The 27,639-nt window shown below is 39.9% G+C and overlaps 1 protein-coding gene across 7 annotated transcripts in view; it reads right to left on the reverse strand.

The window, feature by feature from the left end:
• LOC124552471 (F-box/LRR-repeat protein 4-like) overlaps window positions 1–27,639 on the reverse strand; it is a 123,457-nt gene that overhangs the window by 83,410 nt on the left and 12,408 nt on the right. For all 7 annotated transcript variants that reach the window (XM_047126750.1, XM_047126752.1, XM_047126753.1 and 4 more), the window contains one exon: window positions 13,936–14,306. In XM_047126750.1, coding sequence (XP_046982706.1) covers window positions 13,936–14,297 — 362 coding nt within the window. In that variant the 5' untranslated portion in view covers window positions 14,298–14,306. The remainder of the gene's footprint in view (window positions 1–13,935; window positions 14,307–27,639) is intronic.

Here is a 27,639-nt window from a genome sequence, read left to right on the forward strand (position 1 = left end):
AGTATGCAATGCTGAGGGAATTGGATTAGGAAATGACACTTACAGCAGTAATGAGCTTTTGTATTTTGACAGCAAGATGATAAATGATGGCTAAACTAAGAAGATACACGTATACAATCTGCAACATTGACTGTAAATTTATCATATGTGCCTGTGTCTATGCCAATTTTTTTTGTTTCGAAACTAGACTCCAAAACTGGCTGCATCTTATATGTCAGTATCAAGTTGAGGCAGGTTCCTATAAACTACATTTCTTGAAAATTTCAATGTTTCAGCTTCAAGCAATTCACTTCTAGCTTGCTTCCGAACTTTGAGCATTCCAGTTGTACAGACTTCAGTGGATGAACATGTGCCATTGTTAACAGTTTTCATATTGTTCATTCAAGTTTCAGTTATTGTTATGTTTAATGTGGAGATTCACTTGTGTTGCACCTATATTGTGGTTTTATTTGCAAACTATGGCAGAAATGCAGTATTGCTATATTATTGCATTTCAGCTTCAAGTAATTACATATGTCAATGCATATGGAAATAATGCTACAGAAAAGTATTTCGGGCAACCTCCAACCAAAAAAAGCAGTAGGAGCATGGCAGAATTAAGATGATGTTTTAAAGAAAGCACTACACAGTCAACATAATCTAAGAAGTGGGACTACTAAATGGCCAAAACTTGAAGCAGAACTCAATACTTGTATTTTAAAGAATACGCATGTGGAGAAATTATCATTCATAAAGTGAAAGCGATATACAGTAACAGAGGGATTGCTGACTTTACTGGATCAACATTACGGCGTTCAGTATTTATCAAGAGGTATTGGCTTTGTATGCGGACTGAGTTACAAGTGACAGAACAGCAGTTCTTTTCAAGTAGCGAGGGCAGATACAAAAGATGTTCAGAGATAGGGTGAAAATGACATTCACATTGATAAAACAGGCAGCCAGAAAGCAAATTTTAATGTACACAATTCATGCATACAGCCTCTGATTGAAACTAAAGATACTCAAAAACTGACAGGAAAATTAGGTTCATCCAGTCATCCTTAATGCATCAGAATATCAGTGGACTAAGGGGTAAGCTTAATGAGTTGCTTATTTGTGTTGAAAAATTAGAGTTGAGCAAACCAGTTGATATAATCTGCCTCTCTGAACATCATGTGACCACTGGTATAGATATGTTAAATGTTACGGGATTCAAGTTAGCTTCTTACTTCTGTGGAGAAAATATGGAGAAAGGAGGAGATGCCACATTTGCCAGAAACTGTTTTGATTTCAAGAATACTGATATTAATAAATTTTACTCAGACCAACAATTAGAAGCTTGTGCAACAGAAGTAGTATGTCATGATAAGTTCTTTATAATAGTAGGTATATACAGATCACCTTCAGGAAATTTTAACCTCTTCATAAAAAATCCGAAAGCTCTGTTGTCCCATCTCACAGTAAAACAAAAAACAAAAAAATAGTTGTTGCTGGTGATTTTAATGAGAATTTATTGAAAAGCTCTGTCAGTGAACAATTATTGCAGCCAGTAACCTATCATTCAATTTAGTTCCCACTGTAAACTTTGCAACTAGGATGCGTAAATGCTCTGAGACCGCTATTGATAATATCTTCATAAACAAGTCTAGGGAAAACAGTCATATCACAAAAAAATAGTAAATGGGCTATCTGATCACGACATGCAGCATCTTGTGTTAAATGTTGAAACTTGTCAGGATTAAAAATCTATTAACTCTGAGTACAGGAGGGTAATAAATAAGTCAAAAATTGAGAAATTCAAGAAACAGCTCAAAGACATGAACTGGATAGACGTTTACAATACTTCTGGCTCAAATGGAAAATACAAAGCATTCATTAATAAAGTTACTTCCACTTTTGAAAATTGTTTTCCCCTAAAGGTAACTCAAACCACACCCTAAAGGTAACTCAAATCACACAGATGTCAAAAAATAAACCATGAATTACACAAGGAATAAGTATGTCATGTGGGGCAAAAAGGAGACTACATTTACTATCTATGAGCAGCTCTGATATTATCATTGTAATGCATTACAAAGAATACTGCAAAATATTGGAGTAAGTAATCCAGAAATTGAAGCAGCTTTATTATGAGAAAAAGTTCATCGGGAAACAAAATAAAAACTGTCCGGGACATAGTTAAGTCAGAGACAGGTGGGGCCAAAAAGGAAAAGGAACAGATAGCCCTAAAAATAAATGAGACTTTGGTGACAAGTGCATGTAGTGTTGCAAACTTCTTAAGCAACCACTTCATTTCTGGTTATCAGGTTCAGCAAACAGTGCAATGAAGTATCTGAGACCATTCTTTAAAAATGACTTCAGCAAAATGGAAATGGCACTCACATTTTCCAAAGAAGTAGCATCCATCATAAAATCCTTAAAACAGTGGGTACGATAACATATAAACGAAGTTAATCAAAGAGTGCTCATGCGAGTTGAGTTCTATCTTAAGTTACTTGTGAAATCAATCTCTCTATCAGCGGAACATTTCCAAACTGTCTAAAATATGGTGAAGTTAAGCCTCTTTACAAGAATGGAGATAGAGATATACCATCAAACTATCAACCAATTTCACTTTTGCCGGCTTTTTCAAAAATATTTGAAAAGGTTATGTTCAAGCATCTACTTAAGCATCTGACTGCAAATAATATATTGTCCAAGTCACAGTTTTTTGTTGTTGTTTTTTTTTTTTACGCGTTCTGGTAAAGAGAAAACTGTTTATGGTAACAGTGAGAACATAATTAATTCACTGTATAATAAATTAGAGGTTACTGATATTTTCTGTGACCCGTCAAAAGCCTTTGACTGTGTGAACCACAAGTAAATAAGAATATTATGGTGTCACCGGCAGTGCTGCGGAATGGTTTGAGTCTTATTTAACACGAAACAAAGGGTGTCACTGCGAATTACCTGTGCAGTACGCAATCAGTCTTCATCTGACTGGGAATTAATTACATGTGGTGTTCCTCAAGGTTCCATCTTGGGTCCATTGCTTTTTCTTATGAACATTAATGACCTTTCGTCTATTACACTGTCAGATGCTAAGCTTGTTTTGTTTGCTTATGATACAAACATTGCAGTAAGCGGCAAGACATGTAGAGATTTAGAAATGGCTGCAAATCAAATTTTCACTGACATTAATAAATGGTTTAAAGCTAATTTACTGTCATTAAACTCTGAAAAGACCCACTATATGCAATTCAGACTCTGTAAGAGATTTCCCTCTAGTATGTGTATAACATACAAAGACATGCAGATCAAAGAGGTTGACAGTGTTACATTTCTGGGATTACAACTTCATAGTAAATTCAGTTGGGGAGGGCATACCACAGAACTGCTTAAGTGCCTAAACAAGTCTGTATTTGCAGTGAGAATGTTTAATTCTATTATGTAATACAGTATCATATTTTGTGGTAACTCTTCAAGCCGAGCGAAAGCTTTTAGCACACAGAAGCGTTTGATAAGACTTACTTGCAGTGTAAATCAAGAACGTTATGCAGAAACCTGTTCAAGATCTTTGTATTCTAACCACTGTTTCTTAATCCTTAATGAAATTTGTTGCAAGTAATATATCTCTATTTCTAACCAACAGCTCAATACATAGTATCAATACTAGGAATAAGAACAAACTACACAAAGACCTAAAATCACTGGCCTTGCTCCAGAAAGGGGTCTAACATTCATGAACATACATTTTCAAAAATTTCCAGCAAGCATTGAATACTTGGTTTCAGATAAAGCACAGTTCAAACAGTGTTTGAAAGACTGATAGGCAATGCCTTCTACTCTATAGATGAATATCTTAACAGAGGCCGTTAGGCCAGCATAAGTAAAAAAGGCTGTTAGATTTCAGTTTTGACAGCACCTGGTCACAACAGTAAAGATGAGGTATTTTGTGAATGCTAAATTTATTAAAAGTGCATAACATTGTTTCACTCTGACAGCATATTAATTCAGTAATTATTAGCTATTCCAGTTTACTGTACGAAATTCACCTATTTTGGCAATCTCCTAACATATGATCAGGGTAGTAAGTATTATATTCAAATGTTTTATGGTTTTCATGTTGTCCTTTCTGACAAGTTCCATATCCACGAGAATCATCTCAATTTTTGTGTCTATGGAACAAAAACTGAATCTAATCTAATCTAATCACAAAAGATGCCAACTGAGTACAAAGTATAAATTGCTGAATTTCACCTGTTTGTCATTAAGATGAGAAAAACAGAAAAGTTTGAATTTCAGAAGTTGGAAACAAGGAAAAGACTGTAGTAAACTTTGATATGCCTTCTACCAGAACTGTATTGCAACAGCACAAAAAGTAGTGTTGTTAAAACTCATTAGAATCATTTTATCCTGCTGCACTAACGGGACAAAATTGCCGCCACTTTTGATTTTTAAAAGAAAGCTGCTTCCTAAAGACCAAAATTGCCAAAAGGAGTATTTTTCCATGTACACAAAGACTGGACGAATGGAGGAGAAATGACATATTGGATAGATAAAATTTTGTCTAGTGACATATACAGTTCTAGATGATGACAGATCAACTACAGCTGCACATATACCAATCAGACAAGAGAATGACCTGAACGAGCCTGGCCCATTAGTATGAGATCAGTTTCGTTCTCACAGAACAGAATACATTAAAAATAGACTGAATGAACAGAAGACTCAGTTAGCTGTAATTCCATCATGGCTAACTACTTTACTTCAGCCATTAGATGTATGTATAAACAGACCATTTAAGGGACTCTGAAGTGTGACATTTCACTCTGGGAATAAGATGTCCCACTGGCTGACAAAAGATGTTCACGAGTTAAGGTAGTTAGTAAGTAGAAATCGCACCACTTGTGGGAGATGTTTTACATTCTGTACAGATCGGAACTGTACCGATCCCTCGCTACCGGCGATGCGGGCCACACAGGGCACTTCTACCTGCCAGGTAGAGTCGTCTGCTCTGTGGTGTCATAAGTGAATGGCGCGGAGAGAGTGTGACCTCCACGATATCAAAGAAATGCTTGCCAAAGAACAAATGATGATATATATTTGTACCAAATGTTACTGTCTTGATGAACAGTCAGAATACATTCTCTTATCTAACTGGAATACATGCAGATATAGTTGATCTGTCATCACCTAGAATTGTATATTATAGGCAATACATCGAGTTCAAACTACCTGGGAGTGTTGTTCCAGTAGATACATCGAACACCAGAAATCTCTTTCAGTGCCTTTTGACACAAAAGGACAAGAAGTCGACTGAGATGAGCTGATCCACATTAAACATTAGCAACACACAAAATACAGCAACTGATCAATATATTGCAAGTACTTTGAAGAATTAATCTACAAAATTTGAACAGGCTTACTAATACACTGTTGTACCTATCAACACCCTTCACCAAATTAGGGCCTTCACCAAAATAGGCAATGTAGGAAGAAACATTTCAATTTATGGAGGAAGAATGGAACAGATGGATGCAACCTACAGATTTGGAGGAGGACAAGACATAGAATTTCTCAAGTTTGTGAGTGGGTCAGCACTTCATAGTTCTCTGTAAAAACTGAAACAATGATTATATCATTCAAGAAGTGTCGAATGAGTAATGCACTGGATGGTACAGAGGATAATTTATTGTATGAGGATTCAGATTCTGAGATGGTGGCTTCAAGTATTTCTTCCTTCAGCTCCGAGGATGAATTTTGCAGATTTGAGAACAAAAATTAAAATGCGAACATGTTTTACTACTTATATGGGGTGTTTCAGAAGTGATGGTCAATCATTCACGCATGGAAAGTACACGCCAAAAGTAGCTAAAAAGCTCCAATAAACATCAGTCCACAAATCAACCGTTGTCAAGATACAACACATTTTCCTTTGCACTTCATCAGTGTCAGGAACACATGGCATATCTAAACGTTAAAGAAGGTGTTCAAAACGTTGTCCATGCGTCTGAATGCAACATTGGTGTGTCTGAATGCAACATTGAAGTCATCTCTGAAGTGAGTTGCGAATCCTCTCAGGCAGTCCTAGGGAATTCTGCAAATGCCGGAAGGCTGCTTCAATCTGAAAGAGTAATTTCTCAAGAGAGTTGACCTCGGTAGTGTAGACCAGGCTTTTGACACGACCCCACATACAGAAATCCATGGGATTTAAATCTGGAGACCTTGGAGGCCACAGCACAGGTCCTCCTCTACCTAACCAATGTTGACCATACATCTGAGTTAGAAGCTGGCGTATTCATAAATGAAAATGTGCTGGAGCACCGCCCCATATGAACCCCATGTTCAGGCATTGGTTCAGTGGGACATCACCACGAGTCCTCAGAAACGGCATCTACTGCTGCCCGATTAGTCTCTGTGGTAGGAAGATGTGGTCCAATTATGCAGTCTCTGAGAAGTCCTGTCCAGACCTTCAACAAATAACGCTGCTGATGTCGTGATGTGCGTGTTGCATTAAGATTGACATCATCCCAAATGTGACAGTTAGGTTAGTTCAAAATACCATCACGGGTCAATCCAGCCTCACCCATGAACGGAATACTGCTTACAAACAAGGGATTCAAGGGTACACTGTTGTTGCACTCATTGGTAGAAATTCTTTCAAAGAGGGAAGTCTGCATTGTTGAGAACTACGCTCACTGGAGATGATGTGGATAGAGTACTTGCAATGTAAAATCCACCACCACACTCCTACGACTAAGGACACACTCTCGGTAGCAATCCTCCTTGTTGAAATACTCGAGTGTTTATGTACAATGCATAACACCCTATCCCCCAACATCGGGTGTTACGGATCCGAGTCGACCTTCTCGTAAACGATGTGCGAAACTTACGGTTTCTCTAAGGCACTGACTGCTTCCGGAGAGGAAAAGCTCCTTCATATAATTGTGCAGCCTGAAGAGCACTGCCACTCACTTTGCCATGTGTGAAGTGCATGCCAGTGTATTCTCGATTGGTGTAACCTCTACCCACGGTGCCTTCACATTTGTAACTGTAACAGAGCACAGTGCACTGAGGGGGAAAGAGAAGTATTTGCGCACGCATAAAAAAAAATAAAAAAAATAAAAAAAATAAAAAAATAAAAAATAAAAAAAAAAAAAAAACACCAGATAATCGACTAATGTCAATACCGTGGTATCCAGGGGCGTTTACAGTTGGTTCCCAACTCGAATTAATGCAAAACCTCGGCAATGGTTGATTTACGGACCCATGTTTATTGGAGCTTTTTAGTTACTCTTTGGCCTGTGCTTTCCATGTGTGAATTATTAAGCATCGCTTCTGAAACACCCCATATTGCCTAGATATTTGATGTACATGCACATGTGTTATATTATTGTTTCACAGCAGATGTATTAGGTAAGAAATTTTTCAAAAGTCTTAGAAAGTGGGGAGTGTCAGTTACGCTGGTGTGTCTTACATGACAGCAAATATGTTAAGTCTCAGGTAGTCACTTATCTGTTATGGGAGCAGCCTGGTATCAAAGTGGAGGATGGGTGAGATTAAGAAGAGAGAAGAGGATAGTAGACACTTTTTAAGAGCGCTGTTACAGAACAAAGGTTATCAGATGGATAGATTGAATAACTATTGAAGAGGTACTCATTCAAATTGGGGAGAAAAGAAATGTATAGCACATCTTCACTAAAAGAAAAGATCAGTTCAAGTCACATACTGAGACATCAAATAATCATCAATTTGCTAACAGAAGGGATTGTTGGTGATAAAAGTTGTGGAGGGACACGTAGGCCTGGCTACCATCACCAGGTTCTAGTGGATGCTCATTTTCAACAGTACGATCATATGGGGTCTCAAGTAATATTAGTGACTGGTGAAGGATGCAGTACGTTATCTCTGACAGTGTGTCACCGTCAGAAGTAGAAGTAGCTTCATGTGTGTCCCAGGGAAGTGTGTTGGGACCCTTTCTGTTCATGTCGTATTTTAATGAACTCGCAGACAATATTAACAGTAACTTGAGATTTTTTGCAGATGATGTACAAGGGTAATCCCAAAAGTAAGGTCTCCTATCTTTTTATAAGTACTTAGGCCTGTTTATTTCTATTTACATCAGTTTACAGCTTGAACATTTAGCTGTTTTTCAACATACTCACTATTTCTGTCGATGCATTTTTGTAGACGCTGTGGCAGTGTTTGTACGCCCATGTCATACCAGCTCGCCACCACGCTGTTCATAGAGTTATGAACCTCTTCTTTCACCTCGTTGTCATAGCTGAATCGCTTTCCGGCCAAATGTTCTTTTAACCTAGGGAACAGGTGATAGTCACTGGGCACCAAGTCAGGACTATAGGGTGGGTGGGTGATTATGTTCCACTGAAACTGTTGCAGGAGAGCAACAGTTTGCAGAGCGATGTGTGGGCGAGCGTTGTCATGGAGACTGTGTACGCCCTTGCTCGACATTCGTCTTCTCCGGTTCTGAATTGCCCATATGAGTTTTTTCAGAGTCTCACAGTACCTGTCAGCGTTAATTGTGGTCCCAACGATTCAGCTCTGATGACAAGGTGAAAAAAAGAGGTTCATAACTTTCTGAACAGCATGGCGGTGAGCTGGTATGACATGGGCATACAAAAACTACCACAGTGTCTACAAAAATGCATCGACAGAAATGGTGATTATGTCGAAAAATAGCTAAATGTTCAAGTTGTAAACCGATGTAAACCATTGTAGAAATAAACAGCCCTCGTAGTTATCTGTAACTAAGTACTATCTGAATGAATCTGCATAAATATTCAGTCAGTTCTTGATAAGATTCCAAAGTGGTGCAAAGATTGGCAACTTGCTTTAAATGTTCAGATATGTAAAATTGTGCACTTCTCAAAATGAAAAAACGTAGTATCCTATGACCATAATATCAATGAGTCATGGCTGCAATCGACCAACTCATCCAAATACCTGGGTGTAACACTTTGTAGAGGTATGACATGGAATGATCACATATGCTCAGACGTGGGTGAAGCAGGTGGTAGACTTTGGTTTATTGGTAGAATACTGTGGATATGCACTCAATCTACAAACGAGATCGCATACAAATCGCTGGTGCAACACATCCTAGAATACTGTGTAAGTATGTGGGACCCATACCAAATAGGACTAATGGAGGATATTGAACATATACAGAGAAAGACAGCACGAATGGTCACAGATCTGTTTGACCCGAGGGAAGCAAGACAAAAGGTGGAAACAAGATTGAAATCTCGTAAACCTGCCACAAACTCGAACCGAGCATTGGACGGCATAACTTTTACACCAGAAGATGCACAAATACGTGAATGTACACTGTCACAGTCTTACCGACATCTGTGACGCTCGTGTATTAAATGTTGGTTTAACTTCCCTCATTACACCTGGACCACACCTAATAGGATACACTGCGTCGACAAGAATTGCTTCCGGTTTCTATCAGTGGGGCTCGTCGGCCAGTCTGACTGACCCAACCCATTACTGTGGTGTTAAAGTACGAAGTGTAGCTCCATCACAAAAAAATGCCTTCAGTGAGTATTCGCAGGTCAGTGGGAGAGGTACACCTTGTATCTTCTGAGATACTAACCTTTCTCAAAGGACTGGACGTTCAACTAGAGAGACCTCAGAATGTTTCGTGACTTATTCTCCTACTGGGGGTGATAGGCACATGCCATTGAAACAGTACAGTAGTCCATCTGCAGCTCTCATATTTTATTGGATTTTCCAATTCTCTTACGTTTTCTGCCAGTCGCTGTTCAATATCGATACTGCAAGGATCCTGCTACGCGTGTCCTCTAATCACGAACCAGCTTCTCAACCCTCAACTTCAATCTGCAGTGTCGATGATTCTGCACAAATGTGTCTCACAAGAGACTGAACAACTATCTGGATCTGAATCGTATTTTCGGCAATGACTTCTGTGACATTGTGGAGGTCATGTGCACTCCATACCCTCCATCTGCAGCCCCATGGGGCAAAAACTCCACCCAGCTTCAGTCTCAGGTCCTCATTGCCAGCAGCACAGAACTAGTACAACTTCAATCTGCACAAACCTTCAAACACCTACCGAAAGTGGGGTGTTTCCTACCTGTTAAGTACCTTAACCCGTGAATGTTTCATCTGTCAGTGGACATCGAGGATGTGGGACATCTCATTCTACAAATGACATGCACCTCAATTGGTGGGTTGCTGGAAGCTCTACATCACTGTTCTATTTAATATTCTACTTTATAAATACAAGGACGGTTTGGCAAGTCTGGTAAGTTTCCACGAATAAATGGGACATTTCCGTTGTGGCTTTGGGGTCAGTAAGCTCGATTATTCTAAGGATTGTATAAAGAATTTCAGCAATTTACATCATACAGTTCATTGTTGACAGCTGTCTGAATTAGTCAGTGTCTTGACTGTGATTGAAAAATGGAGTTTCGGACTGTTATTAAACATATTCATTTTAAGGGTCGGATTGCCATACAAATCAAAATAGAATTGGCTGAAGTTCACAGTGGCTCTGCACCATCATTAAAGACCATTTACTTTTGGATTAATAAATCCAAATGTGGCCGGGCAAGCACCAAAGACGAACTGTACATAACAGACAGTGTATCGAGTACAAGATCTGTACGTATAACTCGATTATATGAGGGATAACATTCAGATATCTGCAGATACGTTCTATATGCACATTTTTTTAGTTTCTGACATCAGCTGGAAACACGAGATAAAAATCCTGCGTACTAAAGGTAAAACGCTACTGGAAACTTTTAGAAACCAGAGCCGTGTGGCATTTTGAGTTGCAGGGAGAATAGCAGTGAATGGCAAAGTAGTTTTGAAGTTCTACAACAAATGCATCTGGGCACACTGATCACTACTAGTCAACATGCATTATACTTTCTGGCTTTCATCAGACTGACAATGAGCTGATACACCTGTTTGTGGATATTTTAACTCATTTATCTTGGGAAAGGGCACACTTATCTTTTTGTGTGAATTTTTAGCTATACCATTGATGGGGATTGCAACAGTGGGGTATAATCCCCCCCACTCAGATCTTCACAGTGTCACGCACAGCCGTCTTCCACGACAGTGAGTGACTGTGGAAAGACGGCAGCCACTTTATCGAGAAATTTCACGTTCTTTATTGCAAAATCCGAATAAAAAATAAATATTTATTGTGATCCTCGAAACTTTCCCAGTGTAAAATGTATTCCACAAAGTTTCAAGATTGCAGCCGGGTAATGTGAACTTCTGGCCGCAATACTTCGGCTGACGATCGTTAAGCCGTCTCCAGTCAAGTGTTTCGTCCCGGAGATTGCTATTTCACCTCCCTAACTTCATAACAAAAGTTGTCACAATGATGCACGCACGATGGCAGCTGCTACACGAGCGACCTGTGTCAAGTTTTGTGTGCTCTCCAAATATTGCTGTGTGTATAAGATGCACATGCATGCCTAATGCGACACTACCGGAATGTGTACTTGACAAGTTAAAATTTAGATATCAAAATTAATAACATTTTATTAATTTTAATATCCCAATTTTAGCTCCATTGCTCACATTCTGACAGAGAGTGTGCACGTAGTGCCACATTTGGCACATGCCTGCACACAATATTCAAAGACGGTGCAAAACTTGACAGAGGTCGCCCGTGCAGCAGCTGCTTTCGCACGCGCATCTCCGCACCAATTTTTGGCATAAAGGCAGCTTCAGAGCAAAACCTTCACCTGAAACATCGTGACAAGAAGTCGACATTATCTGGCTGTAGTTCCGAAACTTCACCATATAAATATTTACAGTAAATAAACTCTATCGTGTGCTGTAACGGTAAAGCAGTATTCGTCTGTCAATCAAAATGTACAGATCTGTCACTCAATTGTATGAAGTGGGGTGAAAGCACATGTCTGTACTGAAACTAATTAACTCTGATTCAGTAAGATCTATTAAAGAAAAAGAACCGAGTGGGGCTACTTCCCGAAGAACTTACTTTATTTTGTAAAACTGGCATTGCAAAACGAATCTAACTGAAGTTTGCGTAAGGTGAGTGATACGAAGTTTTTTTCAAATCAAGTACCCGAAGGGAGTACATCAGAAGAAATTAATGTTTCCAGAAGGCCTCTTCTCTTCTTAATCGAGTAACTCAGATGTTCAAGAAAAGAAAGAACCCAGAACAATTTATTTCAGTAATGAATTAGTTCATAGTTTTGAAATGTCCTGCAGCCTATACCAGTGAAGTCCATTAAGTACTCGATCAATTAAGCTTCAAATACCAATATTAATTCACAACAAATAGATAGAGTGTGAAAAAATATTGATTCAGTTGACAGAAACACAACAAACTTTGTTTTTTGAAACTTGGTGCCAGATTAAAACTGTCTGCCGTACTGGGGGTCGAATCCTTACTGTTGCCTCTGACTGTCCGGGCGTGCCTCGCAACCCGCCCTCACAGCTTTACTCCTGCCAGTGCCTCATCTCCAAAAACTTGCAAATTTCACAGAATCTGTCCTGTTTCACTTTTTAGACCGGACACAATTCTCTGGTCTTGAAAGGAGAATATAAGATGAACATCAACAAAAGCAAAACGAGGATAATGGAATGTAGTTGAATTAAGTCGGGTGATGCTGAGGGAATTAGATTAGGAAATGAGACGCTTAAAGTAGTAAAGGAGTTTTGCTATTTGGAGAGCAAAATAACTGATGATGGTCGAAGTAGAGAGGATATAAAATGTAGACTGGCTATGGCAAGGAAAGCGTTTCTGAAGAAGAGAAATTTGTTAACGTCGAGTATAGATTTAAGTGTCAGGAAGTCGTTTCTGAAAGTATTTGTATGGAGTGTAGCCATGTATGGAAGTGAAACATGGACGATAAATAGTTTAGACAAGAAGAGAATAGAAGCTTTCGAAATATAGTGCTACAGAAGAATGCTGAGGATTAAATGGGTAGATCATATAACTTATGAGGAGGTATTGAATAGGATTGGGGAGGAAAGAAGTTTGTGGCACGACTTGACTAGAAGATGGGATCGGTTGGTAGGACATGTTCTGAGGCATCAAGGGATCACCAATTTAGTATTGGAGGGCAGCGTGGAGGGTAAAAATTGCAGAGGGAGACCAAGAGATGAATACACCAAGCAGATTCAGAAGGATGTAGGTTGCAGTAGGTACTGGGAGATAAAGAAGCTTGCACAGGATAGAGTAGCATGGAGAGCTGCATCAAACCAGTCTCAGGACTGAAGACCACAACAACAACAACCAACAACAACAATTCTCTGGCCTGTGGCTAAGCCATTTTTCTGCGATTTCCTTTCTTTCAGGAGAGCTGCCCCTGCAAAGCACGCAGGGCGCTTTCGTGAACTCGTAAGCTGGGAAAGAAATTCTATTGGAAACGAAGTTGTGGGGAGAAATCCTGACTCGTGGGGCTAGCAAAGTTCATTCGACGAGACTGTCGCTCACAAAAAGCGACGTTCCGGGTCCCGGTCCTGCTACGGCACAAATTTTTAATCTCCCAAAATCTTCTCGGTGTTCAGACAGTATCAAATTGGAATTAAAACTCCAGCTTTTGAAGACTGACACTGTCTTCTTTGTCCACAACTCAATAGCAGCCCGGGGGGTGGGGGGGTGGGGGGGGGGGGTGATGTGCTGACTACCACATTACCGATCACCCACACTTTCACATGTGAATCCTGTACTCCAGATGATGTCACTGCCAACAGATATTAGAATTGCTTACTCCTGCTAGACAGGCATCTCCTGATGAAGATGACAATGTTAATCTTCGAAAATTCTAGTTTTTATTCTGATTTTATGTGGTCTGAATGCTGAGAAAATTTTATACAAAAATGCCACCTGCGAATTTCAATGTCATAGCACAGACAGTGCTGCAGAATGGAAGACTCATTCTTGAATCTTCATTACTGCTCAGCAAGTAACACTAAATTGTAGGTTCTTACCTGACAACGTACTTCTTGTTAAGCCACAAGTGAGCATCCTGGGCCAGAATTTTCCAGCGAGTGCACACCTTCCGTAAAACTTCAATGTTTTCACTGAAGCTCATGTATGAGAAGATTTCTACCACAAGTTCATCTGGGAGATCATCGATAGTGGTGCCCCTTTTGTCCAGTTTTGAAGTGCTACTGCCTGCTTGTAACGGACTGTCTCCTTCCGAATGACTCGTGTTATTCAGTTGGAGGTCTGAAATCAGCGGCAAATCTGATACGTTGTCCCTGTCTGTAGCAGACGTAGGAGAGACACTGCTGTCAGAAGCCGTATTGGCATCCTCTGATGCTCTCGAAGGCAGACTAGAAGAGCTCATGGTTGTAACCTGTAACAACCAAAACAAATTTCACAAGCATGTTCACTTTTGAAACATAAAAGCTTGCACTGTAACTCTAAATGCGGTGCTGTTTAAACCGTTCAAGACAAATACACAGCACTACTGGTTAATGGTTTCCACAGTCTCAAAATCTAGCAGAATTTCCAGAGAGATTCTGGTCATATGTAAAGTGCACCAGCAGAAAGACACAATCAATACCTTCACTCCACGATAACAATTGGGATAATACTGATGACAGTGCCACTAAAGTAGAGTTAGTAAACACAGTTTTCCAGAATTCCTTCACCAAAGAAGACAAAGTCAATATTCCACAATCTGAGTCAAGAACAATTGCCAACACAAATAACTTAGTAGTAGATATCCTCAGTAGAGCAAAGCAGCTTAAATCACTTAATCGAGGTAAGACCTCTGGTCCAGATTGTACAACAGTTAGGTTCCTTTCAGAGTATGCCGATACAATAGCTTCACATTTAGCAATTGTATACAACCGCTCACCCATTGTAAATTCTGTGCCTAAAGACTGGAAAGTTGCACAAGTCACACAAATACTCGAGAAAGGAAATAGGAGTAATCTCATTAAGTAGTTAGTACTATTAGCAGGGACTGTCAAAATTGTACCATATTTTTAGATTTCCAGAAGACTTTAGACACAGTTCCTCACCAGTTACCTCTAATCAAATTGCATGCCTATGGAGTACCATCTCAATTGTGCAAATGTATTCGTGATTTCCTGTCAGAAAAATCACAGCTCATAGTAACTAATGGTAAGTCACTGAGTAAAACAGAAGTAATATCTGGCATTCCCCAAGGGAATGTTATAGGCCCTCTGCTGTTCCCAATCTACTGAAGTCATCTATGTGACTACCAGAAGGAATGGACTAAATTTTGGTTCACAATAAATCACACAAATCTAAAGGTTGTAAATTCAACTAAATATCTAGGGATTACAATTACAAATAACTTCAATTGGAATGACAATGTAGATAATATTGTGGGTAAAGCAAACCAAAGACTATGATTTATTGGCAGAACACTTAGAAAATGAAGGACTACTAAAGATACTGCTTACACTATGCTTGTCCACCTTCTGGAGTATTATTGTGTGGTGTGGGATCCCCATCAATTAGGATCAACAGATGACATCGAAAAAGTTCAAAGGAGGGGCAGCTCATTTTGTATTATTGTTATATAGGGGAGAGAGTGTAACAGATAAAACATGCGAATTGGAGTGGCAATCAGTAAAACAGAGTCTTTATTGTTGTGGCAGGATCTTCTCATGAAATTTTGAGAAGCAACTATCTCTTCAAAGTGTGAAAATATTTTGTTGGTGCCCACCAATATAGGGTGGAATGGTCATCATACAAAAATAAGATAAATCAGAGCTCACAGGGAAGGATTTAAGTGTTCGTTTTTCCCGCATGTTGTTCAACAGTGGAATGGTAAGGGGAAAAAGCCTGAAGGTAGGTTAATACAACCTCAGCCAGGCACTCAATTCTGGATTGCAGAGTAATCATGTAGATATCTACTGGAGATACCATTTATTTTTCTGTCATATATTGAGTACCTAAGAGGTACAAACTGAAAATGAAACATAGAGATACCAATGAAATGATGCTCTTGAAATCACAGACAAAATCAAAAATGTACTACAGATGCACTGTATCAGCAGTAGCTTAACAGTAGAACTAGGAAATATCAAATACCCTAAAATTGATTAACTTAAAATTCTACTTTCAGAATGTGTAAATGTCAAAATAATCTGCCCAAGAAAAAACTAATTAACAGAACATTGTTTACAAATTTTAAGGTAGCTAGTAGATTTTGTAGGAGAAACATATCTTTGGGAGACTCCTGCATGCTTGTTCATTCTTCAGGAACCTATAGTGTAAGAGGAAATTTTGATTATTAAAATGAAGAGATACTGATTGAGAGTTGCTCTACAGAGCTAAGCGATCTGAATACTGTGATCACAGCAACTTTTAGAATTCCTGGATGTGGTGTAACACAAATGTTCTTAACAAAATTCCAATGCCTCCCAGAAAAACTTCAGAATGAAGGTAAGAAAAAAGTTGAGATGGCAGCAGGTTTCAACTTAATGTGTGTTTCAGGTTAAACTTTTCTGAAGGCGCTAGAGATACCAGGAGATCAATGAACCGCATTGGCAACATTACTAAAAACTACCAGTTTGAAAATGTAGTAAGTACTGCTTAGACCTAGTTCACATCATTCAGTTCTGTTTATAGAGCTCCCAAAAGCACATACATTGAAACTTCCACATATGTATAAAAAGGAATTTCAGCAAAAGTAATTGGTCATATTCTGCAGTAAAGTAAGTATTGTAAGCTGGCCTGTAGACCACTATAGTTGAAGTAGCTAAAATATGAAAAATGATTAATTTCGTTTTTTAGGTATATTTAATGAAGCTTTCCTCCTAGATCTTGGCAAAAGAAAGTAAATAATAAACAAAAATGAATTACACCAGGAATAAAATTTCCTAGAGCCACAAAGAGAGACCTCAACAATGAGATAAAATCAAATAGAAATCCAGATTTTGTTCTGTATGTCAAATGATATAATAATATATTCAAGGAAGTTGTAGTGGCAGCTAACAAAAGCAAGCAGTGTGGTCAGGTGTTCAATCAGGATTAGGGACCAAGTCAAAAGTTAGTAGACTTTGAAAATTAAATTTGAAAATGATATTATGGGAAACACTATTCAGATGTCAAAATGTTTCAACAAATTCTTCTTAAATGTAGCAAAATCAGATGTACATATGGTAGCCTATCAGAGCAAGGCAAATTTCATAAGCTTGGAAAACAACCAGAACACTTCTTTTAAACAATTTGAAAACAACTACCCAAAGGGACACAAAAAAGGAAATATTGTATTTAAAAAAACAAAACCTCACCTAGATGGGATGAAATACACATATCTGCAATCAAGAGTGTGTATAAAAGTAGTTTCACAACCACTGTGTACTGATATAAACCAATCTTTTCAGCAGGGATATTTTTCAAATGTAGAGATCCATTATTCAAAAAGGGAATGACCGAGGATATGGGATATTACTGTCCATCTCTCTTGTACAGTCTTCTCTAAAGTGTTGGAAAATACTGCAGAAAAACAAATTCAAAAATGTCTTACTATAAATGATGCAATTGGATGGATTAAAAAATCTACTCACGAAGCAGCAGCAGCAGAACACACATATAAAAAGTATTGTGTATGCAAGCTTTTGGAGCCAAAGGCTCTTTCTTCTGGCAGATGGAAGAGTCACCCAGAACCCCAGGTCAGGGGAGATTTACCAGACATGAGAAGGAAAGACTGATTGTTGGGGACTGCAAAGGGAAAGATTTGAAAACCTGAGAGCGTAAAGATGGGAGACAAGGTAATACGTAAAACAGTGAGCACTGCTAAAACATCATGCATGAGTTAAAAATAGAGTCAAAAGCTAAGTGTACTGTATGTAACAGAGGTGAGAGGAGGGGATAGTGACAAATAGACAGGTCAGGAAACGAAAGTAATAGAAAACTAAAATGAAGTGAAAAAAGGAGTAGTTACAGTGAAGAAATGCAGAGACAGATGGAACTAGTGTAAATTAAGGCCAGGTGGGTGGCGAGAACTGAGGACATGCTGTAGTGCTAGTTCCCACCTGCAGATTTCTGAGAAACTGGTGTCTAGGGGAAGAAACCAGATAGCGCATGTAGGGAAACAGGCTGTCACATTGCAGAGCATGCTCTGAAACAGGATATTGTGTGTTGCCGGTATGCACCCTCTGCCTATGTCCATTAATCCTGACTGATAACAGAGTGCTGGTCATGCCAACGTAAAAGGCCGAACAGTTCTTACGTGACAACTGGTATATGATGTGTCATTTCATATGTGGTTTTCCTTTGGTAATGTATGTTTTGCCGGTTACTTGGGGCTACAATAGGTGGTGGTAGGAGGATACATAGGGCAAGTCTTCCAAAAGGGGCGATCACAGGGGTAGGAGCCACATGGTAAGGAAGTAGGTGCAAAAGGAGCATAGGGTCTGACAAGGATATTGCATAGATTGGGAGGGCAACAGAATGCTATTCTAAGTGTGGTAAGCAACATTTTAGACAGAATGGATCTCATTTCAGGGCACAATTTTAGGAAGTCACAGCCTTGTCGAAGAAGCTGGTTAATACATTCAAGACCAGGATAATACTGAGTCACATAGGTGTCTTCTTAAGTTGTTTTCTGCAGGGATCTGGCTGTGATGGTCTGGGAAATCTGCTTTTGAACTAGGCCGGTGGAGTAATTACGTCAAGTGAAGGCTGAGGTGAGAACGGAGGTGTACTGATGTAAAGAGTTTTCATCTGAACTAACGGTTTGCCTCAAATGCCAAGGCTATATGGGACAGAATAGTTGACATGAAAAGAATGGTAACTGTCAAAATGTAAATACTGCTGTTTGTTAGTAGGTTCAATATGTCCAACATGGTGCCCAACGTGAAAGTTCAACATGTTTCTGTGGAGAAGAGAGTTAATTTTGCCATTAAAATGAAGGTGTGTGCAAATTGTAAAGATGAAATTACGAAGTTAAACAAACGTGTGTCCAGCTTACAATTTATTATCAGTGCTCTGAAAGCGAATATCTCGAATTTTCGGCTTGGAAAAAGTGAGCCAAATACTCGACAAGTTCCACAAAGCGTCACGCCTGCTAGTGAAAAGTGGATTAAAGACACTTACAAAAACAGCACACAAGAACTGCAAAATCGTGTAAATGGCAAAAGTACCGGTGAGACAATATTTGTGCACGAGAACCCTTTTGAAGTGCTTTCAACTGTAGACCGTGATATCTCAACGAGCTACTTTGAACCACATGGAAAGAAATAGGACATCAAACAAAGAATGACAGTCACTTTAAACCACAGGGAAAAAACAGTTCGACCGTGACTGTAGTCACCAATAGTGAATCAAAATCAAGTGTTCCTCAAGTTGGGTTATTGACTAATATGGACAAAAAAGACAAAACAAATAGTGCCACCACACAACATCCAAGTACTATTACGTCTAAAAACTGTTATCATTCACCAGCAAAAAAGTGTAAAATAGACCTGTTTGCAGACAGCCAAGGACGGAACATAGCAGCCGAATTTCAGTCCAGAGGCAGTCACAAAATAACTAGCATAGTGAAACCAGGTGCAAAATTTCAGGCAATGGTTTAAATGACTGAGCATATGGGACTTAACATCTGAGGTCATCAGTCCCCTAGAACTTAGATCTACTTAAACCAAGCTAACCTAATGGTATCACTCACGTTCATGCACTAGGTAGGATTCGAAACTGCGACCGTAGCGGTCACGTGGTTCCAGACTGAAGCACCTAGAACCGCTCGGCCACACCGGCCGGCTTTTCAGGCAATGACTTCCATGAAGCATGACATCAAAACAGCAACTACAAATAATGACTTTTTTGTGTTCTTAGCAGGAACCAATGACATAGTAAAAAAGGAAATGAAAGACCAAGTGATCTCACTTAAAAGAAGGCTACATGAGTTAAGAAGTTCCACATCGACATGACTTGCCAATCTGGTCGTGTGTTAATAAAGAAGTGAAGCACAGATAAACAGATCCTAAATATAGGCACGAGGTTCAAAAATGTTACATTTGTGGACATAAGCTGTGTAGGAAGAAGATTTCACACATCCCATCGCTTACATTTCATCAGACTACGGAAGGATTTAGTTACAAAATGTATCCAAGAACTAGTGACCAGCAAATTGAATGTGAATTTTTGTGCTACACAGGCCATCCCTCTCAAGGACACAAATAATGAATACTTGGGAGAATCAACCATGAAATGCCAGGTCAGTATAACAATACATCAGCAGGACAAGGCTGATGTTTCTTTAAGGTAATAAAACCTTCCACCAGCACAACACCAGATGCAAGTGTATGTGTTTCATATGTGCCTCAAGCAGACGTCAGTCCACACGAGAATAATTTATCATTTTTGCATTATAATGTACAGGATTTAGGAAACAAACTAGATGCTTTTGAATCATTTATCACAAGACTATCACAACGTGTAATAATAGTTACACAACACCAGAAAACAGTGAACAACATTCAATATTGCAAATTAGAAGGCTACAACCTAGCTACGTTCTACCGCAGAACACACAATAAAGGTGGTGCTGTTGCCATCTACTGAAGAAAAGGCAAGTTAGATTAGATGATTACATTAGATTAGTTTATCGTTCCATAGAACTGTGCTGAGGAGATCCTCGTGGATGAGGAACATGTCGTAACCACCACCACCACCACCACCACCACCACCACCACCACCACCATGGAAAAAGTCTTATGGGGGAACAATTTCTTTGTTGACAAAGATTTTGAAATTGCAATTCTTAAAATCACATTTTGCACTGTTCTTTTCTATGTTATAGGTGTGTATAGGTCCCCCTGTGGAAACCTTGATGCTTTTCTGAAATCACTTGATGGAGTTTTAAGTAAATTAATGTCAGCCCGTAGAAGTGTAAATCCTGTCACACTGGGAGATCTGAACATCAACACTTTACCTGATGGTCAGGAAAACAAATGTTTTACAGATTGTATTCTGTCTTATGGGGCTAAAGATCTTCTGGATGAGTACCCACCAGAATAGCTAACACACATAGTAGTTCAATTGATCACGTTACCACAAAATATGACCACATCATCTCAACAGACGTAATAAATTGTCACCTCTCAAATCATTTAGGTCTACATCTACATCTACATCTACATTGATACTCCGCAAGCCACCCAACGGTGTGTGGCGGAGGGCACTTTACGTGCCACTGTCATTACCTCCCTTTCCTGTTCCAGTCGCGTATGGTTCGCGGGAAGAACGACTGTCTGAAAGCCTCCGTGCGCGCTCTAATCTCTCTAATTTTACATTCGTGATCTCCTCGGGAGGTATAAGTAGGGGGAAGCAATATATTCGATACCTCATCCAGAAACGCACCCTCTCGAAACCTGGACAGCAAGCTACACCGCGATGCAGAGCGCCTCTCTTGCAGAGTCTGCCACTTGAGTTTATTAAACATCTCCGTAACGCTATCACGGTTACCAAATAACCCGGTGACGAAACGCGCCGCTCTTCTTTGGATCTTTTCTATCTCCTCCGTCAACCCGACCTGGTACGGATCCCACACTGATGAGCAATACTCAAGTATAGGTCGAACGAGTGTTTTGTAAGCCACCTCCTTTGTTGATGGACTACATTTTCTAAGCACTCTCCCAATGAATCTCAACCTGGTACCCGCCTTACCAGCAATTAATTTTATATGATCATTCCACTTCAAATCGTTCCGTACGCATACTCCCAGATATTTTACAGAAGTAACTGCTACCAGTGTTTGTTCCGCTATCATATAATCATACAATAAAGGATCCTTCTTTCTATGTATTCGCAATACATTACATTTGTCTATGTTAAGGGTCAGTTGCCACTCCCTGCACCAAGTGCCTATCCGCTGCAGATCTTCCTGTATTTCGCTACAATTTTCTAATGCAGCAACTTCTCTGTATACTACAGCATCATCCGCGAAAAGCCGCATGGAACTTCCGACACTATCTACTAAGTCATTTATATATATTGTGAAAAGCAATGGTCCCATAACACTCCCCTGTGGAACGCCAGAGGTTACTTTAACGTCTGTAGACGCCTCTCCATTGATAACAACATGCTGTGTTCTGTTTGCTAAAAACTCTTCAATCCAGCCACACAGCTGGTCTGATATTCCGTAGGCTCTTACTTTGTTTATCAGGCGACAGTGCGGAACTGTATCGAACGCCTTCCGGAAGTCAAGAAAAATAGCATCTACCTGGGAGCCTGTATCTAATATTTTCTGGGTCTCATGAACAAATAAGGCGAGTTGGGTCTCACACGATCGCTGTTTCCGGAATCCATGTTGATTCCTACATAGTAGATTCTGGGTTTCCAGAAATGACATGATACGCGAGCAAAAAACATGTTCTAAAATTCTACAAGAGATCGACGTAAGAGATATAGGTCTATAGTTTTGCGCATCTGCTCGACGACCCTTCTTGAAGACTGGGACTATCTGTGCTCTTTTCCAATCATTTGGAACCCTCCGTTCCTCTAGAGACTTGCGGTACACGGCTGTTAGAAGGGGGGCAAGTTCTTTCGCGTACTCTGTGTAGAATCGAATTGGTATCCCGTCAGGTCCAGTGGACTTTCCTCTATTGAGTGATTCCAGTTGCTTTTCTATTCCTTGGACACTTATTTCGATGTCAGCCATTTTTTCGTTTGTGCGAGGATTTAGAGAAGGAACTGCAGTGCGGTCTTCCTCTGTGAAACAGCTTTGGAAAAAGGTGTTTAGTATTTCAGCTTTACGCGTGTCATCCTCTGTTTCAATGCCATCATCATCCCGTAGTGTCTGGATATGCTGTTTCGAGCCACTTACTGATTTAACGTAAGACCAGAACTTCCTAGGATTTTCTGTCAAGTCGGTACATAGGATTTTACTTTCGAATCCAATGAACGCTTCACGCATAGCCCTCCTTACGCTAACTTTGACATCGTTTAGCTTCTGTTTGTCTGAGAGGTTTTGGCTGCGTTTAAACTTGGAGTGGAGCTCTCTTTGCTTTCGCAGTAGTTTCCTAACTTTGTTGTTGTACCACGGTGGGTTTTTCCCGTCCCTCACAGTTTTACTCGGCACGTACCTGTCTAAAACGCATTTTACGATTGCCTTGAACTTTTTCCATAAACACTCAACATTGTCAGTGTCGGAACAGAAATTTTCGTTTTGATCTGTTAGGTAGTCTGAAATCTGCCTTCTATTACTCTTGCTAAACAGATAAACCTTCCTCCCTTTTTTTATATTCCTATTAACTTCCATATTCAGGGATGCTGCAACGGCCTTATGATCACTGATTCCCTGTTCTGTACATACAGAGTCGAAAAGTTCGGGTCTGTTTGTTATCAGTAGGTCCAAGATGTTATCTCCACGAGTCGGTTCTCTGTTTAATTGCTCGAGGTAATTTTCGGATAGTGCACTCAGTATAATGTCACTCGATGCTCTGTCCCTACCACCCGTCCTAAACATCTGAGTGTCCCAGTCTATATCTGGTAAATTGAAATCTCCACCTAAGACTATAACATGCTGAGAAAATTTATGTGAAATGTATTCCAAATTTTCTCTCAGTTGTTCTGCCACTAATGCTGCTGAGTCGGGAGGTCGGTAAAAGGAGCCAATTATTAACCTAGTTCGGTTGTTTAGTGTAACCTCCACCCATAATAATTCACAGGAACTATCCACTTCTACTTCACTACAGGATAAACTACTACTAACAGCGACGAACACTCCACCACCGGTTGCATGCAATCTATCCTTTCTAAACACCGTCTGTACCTTTGTAAAAATTTCGGCAGAATTTATCTCTGGCTTAAGCCAGCTTTCTGTACCTATAACGATTTCAGCTTCGGTGCTTTCTATCAGCGCTTGAAGTTCCGGTACTTTACCAACGCAGCTTCGACAGTTGACAATTACAATACCGATTGCTGCTTGGTCCCCGCATGTCCTGACTTTGCCCCACACCCGTTGAGGCTGTTGCCCTTTCTGTACTTGCCCAAGGCCATCTAACCTAAAAAAACAGTAGCATTAAAAAGTAATACCAAATTCAAACGAAGAAATTATGGAATACGGGGAGTAGCTCACAATTGGTTCACATCTTACTTCAACAACAGACAGCAAACAGTCATTATCATACACAATGTTGAGAATGGCTATGATGTGGGGTCTGACTGAGGCACAGTTGTGTTCAACATTGGCATTGTTTCGAATAGTGCAGTTTATGACTTAAGTTCATGGCTTGTAGAAAATAAACTAATGCTAAATCACAGTAAGACTCAGTTTCTGACACACAACTCAATAAAACCTGACATTTTAATTTCACAGAATGGGTATACAATTAGTGAAACTGAATAGTTCTAATTTTTAGGTGTTCAGATAGTAAAATGCTGACGTTCAGGATCTTGGGTCACAAGTGGTGCTCCAAAAACGAACAGTAATACTGTGCATTGGCACTCTGCCGTGGAGGAATGTAATACGTTAGGATAACACCGTCACAGTTGTACACGAGAATCACCGTAACTTTAGACCGCTCCAGTCGCACCATCAACAGAACAGGATCTGCTAACAGTATACTACACCTTCCACATCGCTGGCAATGGGTTCTACACAACACTGGTGACTACTTTGAAGGACAGTAACATGTGCAAACATGTAACTCTTTTGTATCGGTTGTGAATAAATAGTTGCCACTATTTAAGTTCCAACCCTCGTATATTCTTTACTGGCATTTCTTGTTGACTATATCAGCTTATTACCAAGAATTAGCAACTTTCACTCAGTTAATACTACACATAAATCCAATCTGCATTTGGATCGCACTTTCTCGACTCTTGTGCATATAGGTGTGCAGTATACTGTTGCATTCATTTCCAATAAGTTACCACAAGGATTCAAAAACCTTAGCAGTAATCCACACTTTCAAATCAAAACTGAAGTGTTTCCTCTCGGATCACTACTTCTTTTCTGTCGAGGAGTTCCTTGAAAAATTAAGCCGATTCCTGTGTTATATTGTCGATTGCATTTACATGAACTTACAGCTTGTCTTTCTTTCTTTAGTTCATAAACATTTTATTTTATCTGTTACGACTTTTATGTTGTAACTTTATGTACTATCACATTCCATGACCTTGGAGATTTTCTCCTCACTTTGGTCCTATGGAACTAGAAGTGCCAAAAAAACCATCACGGACCTGCTTTTGCCCAGCATAGTGCAACAACTGGATGTGGTACGGCATCAACAGTCATTGGAAGTCCCCTGCTGAAACACTGAACCATGCAGGCTCTATAGCCATCCATAATTGTGAAAGTGTTGACGGTGCAGGATTTTGTGCGCAAACAGACCTGTCAGTTATGTCCCATAAGTGTCCAATGGCATTCACATTGTGTGGTCTGGGTGTTCGAACCATTCACTCAAATTGTCCAGAAAGTTCTTCAAACCAGCCACGAACAAAATTGGGGCCCAGTGACACGGCACATTATCATCCACAAAAATTCCATCGTGGTTTGGGAATGTGAAGTCCCTGAATGGCTGCAAACGGTCTCCGAGTAGCCAAACGTAGCCATTTCCAGCCAATGATCCATCTAAAAACAACCGACACCATTACGGAGCCACCATCAGCTTGCACAGCACCTCGTTGTCAGCTCGGGTCCACAGCTCTGTGGGGTCTGCGACACACACTAACCCAACCACAACACTTACGAATTGAAATCGGGACTCATTTGACGAGGCCACAATTTTCCAGTCATCTAGGGTCCTACAGACACGGTCAAAACCCAGCTGAGGCACTGCAGGCGATGCCGTGGTGTTAACATAGGCACTCAAGTCGGTCGTATGCTGACGTAGCCCATTAATCCCAAATTCCGCTAAACCGTCCCAACGGATACATTTGTCGTATGTCCCCCATTGATTTCTGCAGTTATTTCACACAGTGTTACTTCTCTGTCAGCACTGACAACTCGACACAAACACCGTTACTCTCGGTCGTTAAGTAAAGGCCGTCGCTCACTGCGTTGTCTGCGGTACGAGGTAACGCTGAAATGTGGTATTCTTGGCACACTCTCGACACTGTGGTAATTACTGAATTTCCCCTAATGATTTCCAAAATGGAATGTCCTATGCGTATAGCTCCAACTACCATTCCACCTTCAAAGTCTACTAAATCTCATCATGTGGCATCACAGATCTTTTCATGTGTATTACCCCAGTAAAAATAAGAGCTCCACCGATGCACTGCCCTTTTATACCTCGTTTACACGATACTAATCAGTTTGCACTAAACTCTTTCCATTTTGACCACAACTACAGAATTCGCCACAGAGACAATTTTACACTCCCGACACAAACACCAGATTATACAGGGTGTAGCACTTTTAATTATTTACTGCACAAGAGCCAAACACTGTACAGATGTCACACATGTCATTTTGAAGAGAAACCCTGAAAGTTGTTTTTCATGTATAACACGACAGCGTAGTTTCGTAATTTGCCGATAGTCAGTGCTAGTCGCAAACGTGAAACCGTGCTACGGACAGGGACAGCTGTTTCACGAAATGGCCTCCCCGATCACCAGATCTCACTCCGTGTGACTTTTTTCTGTGGGAACACATTAAAGATCTGGTGTATGTACCGCCTCTACCATGTGATGTAGCAGAGCTCCAGGAGAGAGTACAGGAAGTGACTGCCACAGTCGACGACGCCATGCTGGGACGGGTATGGCAAGAATTCGATTACCGTATTGATGTCTACCGCGTCACTCGTGGTGCGCATACCAAATGTTTGTAAAAAAGCAGTCAGGGTTTCTCTTCAAAATGCAATATGTATGACACCTGTACAATGTTTAGTTACTGTGCAATAAATAATTGAAAGTGTTCCCAGACTTTATGTATGCCCTGTATTAGTTTAAAAATTTACACTTCAATAAACTGCAATAACACATTTAATATAGAGCTTGTTTCAATAAAAATATTTCTCTTTACTCTTCTGCTACAGCCATAATTTTTCCCGAGGACATGCAGCTTTACTGTATGATTAAATGATGATGGCGTCCTCTTGGGTAAAATATTCTGGAGGTAAAATAGTCCCCCATTCGGATCTCCGGGCGGGGACTACTCAAGAGGACGTCGTTATCAGGAGAAAGAAAACTGGCGTTCTACGGATCGGAGCGTGGAATGTCAGATCCCTTAATCGGGCAGGTAGGTTAGAAAATTTAAAAAGGGAAATGGATAGGTTAGCAGATTCAGAAGGATGTAGGTTGCAGTAGGTACTGGGAGATGCAGAAGCTTGCACAGGATAGAGTAGCATGGAGAGCTGCATCAAACCAGTCTCAGGACTGAAGACCACAACAACAACTCTTCTGCTAGAAAATTGCAGTTATTCTATTAAAGAATTCATTGTGGGCAGTTTCATAGTCTGCACAATGCAAATATGGATTTTGTTTCTGTATACTGAATACTGTAGTATATATTTGCATTGCAGTATCTCAGAAATGTATAAAATCGTGTAAATGTTTGTATTTCTCTTAAAATAATGATCCTTATTGTAAATCTTGATATGTCTCCAATACATCAAATCAAATGATTTGAAAATTGTATGTTACTAGAAGAATAAATCACATTCACATTTCAGTTGGTTCATAATCCCTCTTCCAGGCTCTTATTTTCCAAATACAAAAGCTTAACAGTTATAGTCACGGTGAAGGTACAAACC

The sequence above is a fragment of the Schistocerca americana genome, chromosome 10 (genome assembly GCF_021461395.2).
Source record: "Schistocerca americana isolate TAMUIC-IGC-003095 chromosome 10, iqSchAmer2.1, whole genome shotgun sequence".
Lineage (NCBI taxonomy): Eukaryota > Metazoa > Arthropoda > Insecta > Orthoptera > Acrididae > Schistocerca > Schistocerca americana.